The following is an 11,879-nucleotide window of genomic DNA, read 5'->3' on the forward strand; positions in this document are numbered from 1 at the left end:
GATCCGACACTGCCAGAGCAAGCGCACAGGCACATCACGTGCACGCGGTCACATGACCGCAGCACCGACATATCCCACGGCGCATGCGCTAGCAGCATCGAAGCGGACAACACTCCCAGCAGTGCTGGGCATCGCACGCAACCACGTCAGAGCCAGGGAGGGGCCAAGGCAAAACGCCCTATCACACCCCCCGACATCCACATGACGCAGCGATCCCGCTTCTGCACGGAAGGTCCAGACTCAGCCAATTCCATGGCAACTAGCGTGTAAGCATACATGTCATACGTATAGCAATTTGGCACACAAGGGGAGGAGGAAGAGAAAGGCATATCATAACAAACCAAAACAAAAGAAAAAGCCACTCCAGTGTCTTCCAAGTCTCCCTGGATGTCAAATCCAAAACGCACTACAATAAAATAAAAATAAAAACACAGCATTAAAATCAAATATACAGATTCAGGCGCCACCTGTAGAGAGAGGAATTGGGAAATACATATCTGTAAATTATATTCAATGTTCAACCCTTTCGGTTGTAGAGTCTCCAATGTGGAGATCCATCTTAGTTCTTTTTGTTTCAAAAGCTGCATCCTATTCCCTCCCCTTCTCAGTATAGGGACCCCATCAATCACTCTGAATCTGAGTTGATTAACAGAGTGCCGACACTCATCAAAATGTTTGGGGACTGGCAATTCAAGTAGTTTGGTTCTTATTGTGCTCTTGTGCTTACTTATACGAGCTCGGATCTCCATCGTAGTTTCCCCTACATACATCAGTCCACAGGGACATACTATTAAGTAGATGATGAAACTAGAAGAGCACGTATATCGATCTTTAATCAAAAACTTTTTCCCAGTCTGGGGGTGATAGAAACTATCCCCCTTCAACATGTTACTACAACAAGCACAATTGAGACAAGGAAAATTGCCCATCCTAGGTGGACATAGAATCCGTTGGAGGGCAACTCTCCTAGTCCCCATATCCGACCTTACCAGTCTGTCTTTCAAGTTCCGTCCCCGTCTATAAGAAAAAATAGGCCGTGAGTGAAAATCATAGATTTGTGGTAACCCTCTATTTAAGAGACCCCAATGCTTATTCAAAATATTAGCAATTCCATCACTCGCTGGACAATAAGTTGACACAAAAGGGACACGTTTCTGTTTTACCCTATTCTTTTGAGTTTGTAACTCACCAACTGTTAATTTGGTCACTCGATTCTTATGGGAAATGACCTTCTTTTTAGGATAACCTCTGCAAATAAATTTATTACACATTTCGTCCAACCTAACATCACATATGTCATCATCGGAGACAATGCGTCGTACTCGTAGCAGTTGACTCCAAGGAAGCGAATCCATCATCCTCCTTGGATGGTAGCTCCCATATTCCAAAAGACTATTCCTATCGGTCGTTTTTACAAACAAATCTGTATACAGCTTCTCATCCTGCTTGTATACCATAGTATCTAGGAACTGTACCCTGTCCATAGAGTGTGTGACAGTAAATTTCAATTGTGGATGTACATTATTCAACTCAGATAGGAAGTCAAAGAGGTCAGTCTGAGTCCCTTCCCATATACAAAAAATGTCGTCGATGTAGCGCCACCAGGCTCGGACGTGGTGCCAGTAGCTGGAATTGTCCTCAAGGACCAATTTGTGTACAATTCCAGCTACTGGCACCACGTCCGAGCCAGCCTGGTGGCGCTACATCGACGACATTTTTTGTATATGGGAAGGGACTCAGACTGACCTCTTTGACTTCATATCTGAGTTGAATAATGTACATCCACAATTGAAATTTACTGTCACACACTCTATGGACAGGGTACAGTTCCTAGATACTATGGTATACAAGCAGGATGAGAAGCTGTATACAGATTTGTTTGTAAAAACGACCGATAGGAATAGTCTTTTGGAATATGGGAGCTACCATCCAAGGAGGATGATGGATTCGCTTCCTTGGAGTCAACTGCTACGAGTACGAGGCATTGTCTCCGATGATGACATATGTGATGTTAGGTTGGACGAAATGTGTAATAAATTTATTTGCAGAGGTTATCCTAAAAAGAAGGTCATTTCCCATAAGAATCGAGTGACCAAATTAACAGTTGGTGAGTTACAAACTCAAAAGAATAGGGTAAAACAGAAACGTGTCCCTTTTGTGTCAACTTATTGTCCAGCGAGTGGTGGAATTGCTAATATTTTGAATAAGCATTGGGGTCTCTTAAATAGAGGGTTACCACAAATCTATGAATTTCACTCACGGCCTATTCTTTCTTATAGACGGGGACGGAACTTGAAAGACAGACTGGTAAGGTCGGATATGGGGACTAGGAGAGTTGCCCTCCAACGGACTCTATGTCCACCTAGGATGGGCAATTTTCCTTGTCTCAATTGTGCTTGTTGTAGTAACATGTTGAAGGGGGATAGTTTCTATCACCCCCAGACTGGGAAAAAGTTTTTGATTAAAGATCGATATACGTGCTCTTCTAGTTTCGTCATCTACTTAATAGTATGTCCCTGTGGACTGATGTATGTAGGGGAAACTACGATGGAGATCCGAGCTCGTATAAGCACAAGAGCACAATAAGAACCAAACTACTTGAATTGCCAGTCCCCAAACATTTTGATGAGTGTCGGCACTCTGTTAATCAACTCAGATTCAGAGTGATTGATGGGGTCCCTATACTGAGAAGGGGAGGGAATAGGATGCAGCTTTTGAAACAAAAAGAACTAAGATGGATCTCCACATTGGAGACTCTACAACCGAAAGGGTTGAACATTGAATATAATTTACAGATATGTATTTCCTAATTCCTCTCTCTACAGGTGGCGCCTGAATCTGTATATTTGATTTTAATGCTGTGTTTTTATTTTTCTTTTATTGTAGTGCGTTTTGGATTAGACATCCAGGGAGACTTGGAAGACACTGGAGTGGCTTTTTCTTTTGTTTTGGTTTGTTATGATATGCCTTTCTCTTCCTCCTCCCCTTGTGTGCCAAATCGCTATACGTATGACATGTATGCTTACACGCTAGTTGCCATGGAATTGGCTGAGTCTGGACCTACCGTGCAGAAGCGGGATCGCTGCGTCATGTGGATGTCGGGGGGTGTGATAGGGCGTTTTGCCTTGGCTCCTCCCTGGCTCTGACGTGGTTGCGTGCGATGCCCAGCACTGCTGGGAGTGTTGTCCGCTTCGATGCTGCTAGCGCATGCGCCGTGGGATATGTCGGTGCTGCGGTCATGTGACCGCGTGCACGTGATGTGCCTGTGCGCTTGCTCTGGCGGTGTCGGATCGGCGGATCTAGTGGTATGTAGGGTTGAGCGACCTTTACTTTTATAGGATCGGGTCGGGTTTCACGAAACCCGACTTTTTCAAAAGTCGGGTCGAGTGAAATCGGCCGATCCTATAAAAAAGTCGGGGTCGGTGTCGGCCGAAACTCGAAACCCAATGCAGTGCATTGGGTTTCCAATGGTTCCCAGGGTCTGAAGGAGCGGAAACTCTCCTTCAGGCCCTGGGATCCATATTTAAGTGTAAAATAAAGAATTAAAATAAAAAATATCGCTATACTTACCCTCTGACGGGCCCTGGTACTAACCGGGAACCTTCCTTCCTTAGAATCAGCCTTCCAGGACCTTGCGGTGACGTCGCGGCTTGTGATTGGTCGCGCGGCCACCCATGTGACCGCTCGCGCGACCAATCACAAGCCGCGACGTCACTGTGACGTCACCGAAGGTCCTGGAAGGGCTGATTCTTAGGAAGGAAGGCTGCCGGAAAGAAGCAGGGCGTGTCCGAGGGTGAGTATATACCTAATAGGAATATACTCACCCTCGGCTTCGTTCCGGCAGCCTTCCTTCCTAAGAATCAGCCCTTCCAGGACCTTCGGTGACGTCACGGTGACGTCGTGGCTTGTGATTGGTCGCGCGAGCGGTCACATGGGCGGCCGCGCGACCAATCACAAGCCGCGACGTCACCGCAATGTCACCGCAAGGTCCTGGAAGGCTGATTCTAAGGAAGGAAGGTTCCCGGTTAGTACCAGGGCCCGTCAGAGGGTAAGTATAGCGATATTTTTTATTTTAATTCTTTATTTTACACTTAAATCTGAATTCCGATACCAATTCCCGATATCTTAAACATATCGGGAATCGGTATCGGAATTCCGATTCCAGATTCAGAAGATCGCCGACTTCATGGCCGACCCCACACAGGGGTCGGGTCGGGTTTCATGAAACCCGACTTTGCCAAAAGTCGGCGACTTCTGAAAATTGCCGACCCGTTTCGCTCAACCCTAGTGGTATGTATTCAAGCTCTTTTAAGATATGGGGTGATTTGTTGATTATAGGTGGTGTACCAACAGGGAGATCACGTGTGATCAGAGGCTATATCAGACAGCGACGATGGAATAATCGATTGGCGGACAGTTGCCATGACAGCCGAAATAACAATGCTGGGATTGGTTCACGGCTGTAACAGTGTAATATCCATTGTCTGCTGTAGATAGTTTTTTATACTATATGATGTGGTACCAAGATATTGATTGTATCGTGATTTTTAATTATGCTTTTTTTGTATTTTTTTGCACCTATTTGTATAAAGAAACAAAGGCCGCCCCTTGCTGGTGATTGGGGCCTTTTTTGGCTCCACACTATTTAAGGTGGCCAGGTGATCTGTGTTGTATACTTGATAAAGGCCAACATGGCCGAAACGTTGTATGTTATGATGGCAGAATAAAGACTGTTTTTGATACTTTCTTCACCTGGAACGGATGCTGCTTCTTTTTCTATATTTGTGAGTATTGGTCCAGTTGGATCCCTGGACGTTGGAGCGTGCATCCGGGTAATCTGGTGCTGTTGGTTGCTGCTTTATTATACTTTAACAGGATACAGTCCTCAGTTTTACACAGCGAAGCCGCAGCTCTGTGGAGTAACAGAGCTGGCTTACTGTATATGTTTGCTGTGCACACAGTGTGACTGTTAACACCGTGTGCGGCTGTCGCCATTCAGCTACTTTCTGTTCGCCATTGTTTACGCTAGCTGCAGTTTTCCATCTCTGCACGGTACACCCCAGGTTGTGAACGTTCCTTATTTAACATTTTATTTAGTAACCCTAACAGAAACTAATCGCATGTGTGCACTTGCCCATAGAAAAACACTAGTCGGCGTACTATGCAATGTTTTATCACATAGCGCTCAGCCTTGTTATATGTATTAGGATTCAGAATAAGAATCCGAAAGTGGACCCTCTGGGTCATGGCTTTAGAGCCCCCAAGGGTGATCGGACCAAATGGAACCACCCCCTATACAGGGAGCATTAGGAGCAGGCCCAAGAGGGATGGAGACACAACTGCTAGAGCCAAAGGGGTGACTACAAGGAGGAGAGGAAAAGAGACTGAGGACTGAAGGAAACGGACAGATGCAGGGAGAACTGGGAGACGAGACTTGATGCCAGACTGGTACAGTAGAGACACGGAGGTGGCACTGCAGAGACACAGGGCAGGCTCAGCAGAGACACAGGACTGGTGTGGGAGAGACACGAGGCAAGCACGACAGAGACAAGGGATTGGTATGGCTGAGACACAGGGCTAGTGCGGCAGAGGCACTAGGGTGACTTAGGCAGAGGCACAAGGCAGGCTCAGCAGAGAGACAGGGCAGGAATGGCAGAGACATGGGGCAGGAACGGCAGAGACACAGGACTGGAATGGCAGAGACACTAGGCAGGCACGGCAGAGACACAGGGCAGGAATGGTAGAGACACTAGGCATGCACGGCAAAGATACAGGGCTAGAAGAGAAGAGACAAAAGGGGGCCTGAGGATAAAGAAGGTGCTGGCAAGAAACACAACATATTCCCTAAGAAGCACAGGCAACTTACCTAGGAAGACGCCGGGAAGAAATAACCGATGGACGCCGCCATGTTGGGGAGGAGCCACCAGGTCGCGACCTCCCAGAGAATCCAGCGATGGAGGAGATGCGACCGCTCATGCACGAGGGAACGACGCACTGGGATCCAGAGAAGACGGAGGAGGAGCGGCGAGGGACCGAGTCGGGAGAGCGCCGAGGGATGGGAGAAGGCAGGTAAGTATCCGAGGCCATGACAGTATGCTTGTGAGATCTTTGCCTTTAAGGTGTTCTCACCTTTCAGAAAACTTTATTTTTCTTATGCTGCAGTACTATAAAAACTCAAACCAAGTATTTATTACCCTTCAATCTCTGCCATGGTCTCTGTCAATCAATTCAGTGGTTCTGCCCATATAGACAGCACAAGCTGTTAACCCCACTGATTGGCTGCAGCACTGTGAATGTAACATCAGCACTTCAGACAAGTAACAGAGATGGAGGCAGCTGCGGAAAGACAATGTTCTATCTGGGGTGGGTAAGTAATGCTTGGTTTGTTCCTTTAGAACTACCATAGCCTTGGATAGAAAGTTTTCTGAAAGGAAAAACCCCAATAATGATGATAAATACAAACTGTAGAAAAGTTGTAACTTTACAAACTGATAACTTGTATCCGCTGTTTTCCATTGAAATGTTATTAACTTATCATATCAACGAACTGATGTTAATTTACATAAGAAATTGTTTTTAGCTAATTATATTTATAATACTGGAGACAGAGTATGCTTCATTTTCACAGGTTAAGTGCTGTACAAAACATATTGGCATTAGTGTGCAAATGACTAATGCTGATTTTGGTCCATGAATGTTTTCAGTTTTTTATTATTCTAAAATCAATGTGACAGGACATCAGTATACCAAGTTTATGCATACTTCTTTTATACAGACCTTCCTTATGACAGCTCATATTATATAAACTGCACAAATGTAAAAGTGTATTTTTGGCTAGTTACCAGAATTGGAATCAGTTTTAAATTTTTTTTTTTTTTTTTTATAATTATACATTTCCCACAAATGTCAGGTATGAATTGAACAAAGGTCATCACTTATACACATTACCATTTTTCGAAAACTAGAAGGCAGATGTCTTTTGGCCTATAGCCACAGAACGCACAAAGGCGTAACTTGATACAGATGAGTCTGGAGACCGTACTATATTTTCTCATTTAATGATTACAAATTAGGGAAAGTATCCCCTTACACTTCTGAAAATGTGTAATCCTCAGGATTTTCAATAAAAACAACCTAATGCTAGTGTGAATATCTGTGCAATTAGCACCATATAATTGTATGGCAGGAATATCTTCTTAGACAGCGACATTGTTAATATGGCATGTTTTCGCAAACCAGTATATGTTAGTCTTCAAATTTAAATTAAATGAATTGAAACCAGGCTATTGTTTATACTTGTTATTCAGTGGGCCACTCAGTCCATAGACCACCTGCCTTCAAACATCAGAAACTCCACTGATAATAGCTTGTCCTGCGTTCAGTGCAATTTCTGATTTTTCAGAGGTAAAATGGTAGAAGGGCTTCTGGTAACATCTTGGTCACATATCCAAAGGTTCTTCATTCTGTTGGTATCTGGAGGAATAAAACAGGAGGAGAGAGACTGATGGGCCCTCTATCTTCTCATTGTGTATATACAGTACTGTAGTATAGCATGTGTACGTAGCAAACATTACATGTAAAATAGCGAAAGTTTTGTGTATATATGATAAACTGTGTACAAATCAGAGATTGTGTGTGCAAGAGTGAACAGTCCAAGGAAGGCAGACAGCTCCCAATACAGCTTCCACACACAGACAGCCGAGTCGTATGCAAGACATTAAAGTCATTGACAATATCAGGGACATGGTAAGAAGAATATTAGGCACAGTAAGAGGAATAAAAAAAGGTGAGCAAGTACAGATTAACAGAAGTATGAACCAGGGAAAGTATAACTTATAACTGGCAGCTAGAAGTAGCTACTGAGGGTTTAAATTCGGAGTGGCTCATAACAGGGAGCTGATTACAACAAATAATCAGCACTTTACATCAAGACATAAACACCCTGTCTGGGCAGGACCACAAATTGCAGACAAAAATAATGTAAAATAAGACTATGCTTGCACCTCCCAACACTGTCAGCAGTACAAGCAATGAAAAAAAAACATTTTCTACACATCTCAATTTATTCAATATTGAGTATGAACATTAAGCACAGACACATACGTAAGCAGGTACAGTGGGGAAAAAAGTATTTAGTCAGTGACCAAATGTGCAAGTTCTCTCACTTAAGAAGCCAAAGCCACCCTCTGTACCATACATCGATGCTGGAAGCTGCGGCTCGTCTCACTCGTGTCTCACGTACACCATCGCAAGCGTCCTCTTCTAGGCTGAGTTTCCTCATGGATCTTCAGTGCTTGACAAATGTCAGGTGTAGGGTTGAGCGACTTTTATTTTTATAGGATCGGGTCGGGTTTCACGAAACCCGACTTTCTCAAAAGTCGGGTCGAGTGAAATCGGCCGATCCTATAAAAAAGTTGGGGTCGGGGTCAGCCGAAACACGAAACCCAATGCAGTGCCATGGGATACTATGGTTCCCAGGATCTGAAGGAGAGGAAACTCTCCTTCAGGCCCTGGGATCCATATTAATGTGTAAAATAAAGAATCAAAATAAAAAATATTGATATGCTCACCCTCGGACGCGCCCTGGTACTAACCGGCAGGCTTACTTCCTAAGAATGAGCGTGTGAATGACCTATTAGGTATATACTCACCCTCGGACGCGCCCTGCTTCTTTCCGGCAGCCTTCCTTCCTAAGAATGAGCGCGTGAAGGACCTTAGATGACGTCGCGGCTTGTCCATGTGACCGCTCGCGACCAATCACAAGCCGCGACGTCACCGCAGGTCATTCACGCTCTCATTCTTAGGAAGGAAGCCTGCCGGTTAGTACCAGGGCGCGTCCGAGGGTGAGCATATCAATATTTTTTATTTTGATTCTTTATTTAACACTTAAATATGGATTCTGATACCGATTCCCGATATCGCAAACATATCGGAACTAGGTATCGGAATTCCGATACCAGATTCAGAAGATCGCCGACCTCATGGCCGACCCCACGCAGGGGTCGGGTTTCATGAAACCCGACTTTGCCAAAAGTCGGCGACTTCTGAAAATGGCCGACCCGTTTCGCTCAACCCTAGTCAGGTGTCTTCCAGATATGAGAAAAAGAGGGCTGGACTCTGGCTCTTGATTGGTGTCGTCTGGACTCAGGGTCTTGTCTGGTGCAGGTCTGGGATTCGCATCTTGACTGGCGCAGTCAGAACTCTGGGTCTCACTTGGTGCCATTGGGGCCCTGTATATAACCGGTCAGGGGCCACTTCTCATCCTGGCCTTTCACTCCGGCTGCAGCGTCACTTCCTGAGCGCATCTTTACTGCTCTCTCCTTTGGTGCCAAAACATTCTATGGTTTGGCGTGCAGACCCGATGAATTCAGGAACTCCATCATCAATGGCACCTTACTAGATTTTGCATTCAATCTCGTCCCCCCTGCAACTCTTCATATTTTGGATCGTTCCGCATGGTCAAGTCAAACAGCCAGGGACAGTCTTCTTGCACCAATGAGACACAGTGCCGGGGTTTTTCAGTAGTATTGTCACCTCCTCATGTCTTGGCATGCTATAAATCAAATTATTATTGGTTATATGAGGAATGTTTTGCCATGCTTAGTGTACTTGGGCACCTAAGTCGTTAAGATCGAATGCTAGCTGCTCCCTTTGCAATGACCGACGAATGATGTCCTAAAATTGGGTCTCATAGTCTGCCTTCATAGTCAGCAAAATATTGTAGTATATTCTGTCCATATATTTCATTGACCATGTGTATACAGTACACTATAAATTGTCAAAAAAGTAGAGCTTTACAGTTCTCAGAACACAAGTAAGCAACTTTTTTTTCATTTCTTTTGAATTTCCAAATTTGTTTTCACTGCTTAAATAAAAAAAAACTGTGCCTGTTTTTTATCGCTGTAGTCATACTGATCTGGAGAATCGTACTGCCAGTATTGAATGCTGGAAATACAGTACCCTAAAAATAATTATGAAATTGCTTTTTTTTTCAATTCCACCATTTGGATTTTCTTTCCTGTTTTCCAGTACATTGATTGTTAAAATGCATGGAGTTATTCAAATGTTCTCAAACGAAAAGAAGGAAATCCAGCAAAGCAGCAGGTAGCCATCAGTTAGTAAGGTTTGCTTTAACTGAAACACATAGGTTTATGTGCCACTAGAGGGACCACTATTGATTTTTAAAGTACCCTAATAAATTGCGGATTTTATACATACTTACCTGCTGCTTCGCTGGAGTGCCTTCTTTTTGTTTGATGACTCGGCCCGATCCCGGGTGATTCCATGCTAGACTCACAGCTAGTTCTAGTGCTTCTGCTTTTTCAGTGAGCTGACTCTCCTTCTTCCTTTCCCTATCTCTGTATTCAAATGTTCTAGTCCTCACACAAAAAAACAAGCTGTCATATGGCTATATCAATGGAAAAATATAAAAGTTATGGCTCTTGGAAAAATTCGTGGAGAAAATGAAAATGCAAAAATGAAAATTTGCCATTCAGGCCTGGTGGGGTTTAATGGCCATTATGCAGATTGCAGATGCATTTTTATTTACATGCACTTAGTAATGAATATAATCAATTTTTTAACTCCATTCATAAGTAAAACTCTTTTTTTTTTCTTTTGCAGTCTAAATTTTCAGAAGATTGCAAATTTATGGAAAGGTATCAGGAAAACAGCTATAACACTTATGCCTCAGCTACCTATAGAAATGAAAAGACAGGCAGAAGATGGTATGTGGCATTGAATAAAAGAGGAAAAGCCAAAAAAGGTTCCAGCCCTCGAGTGAAACCACAACACATATCAACGCACTTCCTTCCTAGGATCAAACACGTAGAGCCACCTGATTTCTCATTCACAGTTACGAAACCTGAAAAGAAAAAGACTCCACAAGCACCTGTCAAACCGAAACCTGTGGTGCCCCCTCCAAAGAAGAAAACAAGTCCTGTCAGATATAGGCTGAAGTTCAGATTTGGATAAATTGTGATGATCTCATAATAGAGAGGAGATATCGTACTAGACAACACAGCACAAGACGAAGGTTGTGTTCTGCACTACATTCCTCTAACCAGTGAGAAGGTCCAATATCAACTGCTGATATCAAAGGTGGCTATGATATAATAATGCAAATGTGCATTCAGAGCGGCGGTAGCGCACTATGGTTTTGTAAGGCTTAAGCCCATATATATTAGATAATTTAAGAAAGTATTTATCGCAACAATGCAAAAGGACTACTTTGACTATGACAGTCCTTATAAAAGGCTACAAATGGAGTTAATTTCCTAGCACACATTTGCTTTATATGCAGTGCACTTGACAATAAAAAAATAAAAACATTAGTTAAATATACATTTGCAACTGCAAATTCTTTTTTACCTATTTACACCTGTATATGTGTTTATTTGCAAGAAAGGTCAAAGAGCAAACTTAGTTATAGGACACAACTCATAAGGGTACCTCAATGTGTAGTTTGCCACAAGACTGCTGGTAAATCTGAGAATTATCAAAAAATGTCACTCATGAATAAAGTTTTCTTAAAAGTTTGGACTTAGTCTCCAGCCACAAATGAAATTTACCTTATCCGATAAAGTCCCTTGGAGTCCTACATTTCCTCAGTTTACTATTCAGAGTTTATCATTCTAAAGATTACAGAAACATCCCATCATACCTCACAGAAATGGCCATTTTGTGGTATATTTGAGCAATATATGACCTCTAATGGATCTCTATATTAACACATGAAAAATGAGACTGGTGAAGATATGGATAACATGATCTTCTTTATAAAGTATCTGTTGAAGTGTGTGCTGAATATGGAAACATGAAAGCCAGGCGGCACTGGTATGCAGTGCCAGGACAAGAGGTAAGCAGGAGTATGCACCCGA

General features: G+C 43.4%; 1 protein-coding gene across 1 annotated transcript in view; it reads left to right on the forward strand.

Moving 5' to 3' along the window:
• FGF5 (fibroblast growth factor 5) overlaps positions 1–11,312 on the forward strand; it is a 182,983-nt gene extending 171,671 nt beyond the window's left edge. Inside the window, exon 3 of the mRNA XM_077274569.1 lies at positions 10,624–11,312. Coding sequence (XP_077130684.1) covers positions 10,624–10,974 — 351 coding nt within the window. The 3' untranslated portion in view covers positions 10,975–11,312. The remainder of the gene's footprint in view (positions 1–10,623) is intronic.
• The last annotated feature ends 567 nt before the right edge of the window (positions 11,313–11,879 follow it).

This window comes from Ranitomeya variabilis, chromosome 1, assembly GCF_051348905.1.
Source record: "Ranitomeya variabilis isolate aRanVar5 chromosome 1, aRanVar5.hap1, whole genome shotgun sequence".
In the NCBI taxonomy this organism is placed as follows: Eukaryota; Metazoa; Chordata; class Amphibia; order Anura; family Dendrobatidae; genus Ranitomeya; species Ranitomeya variabilis.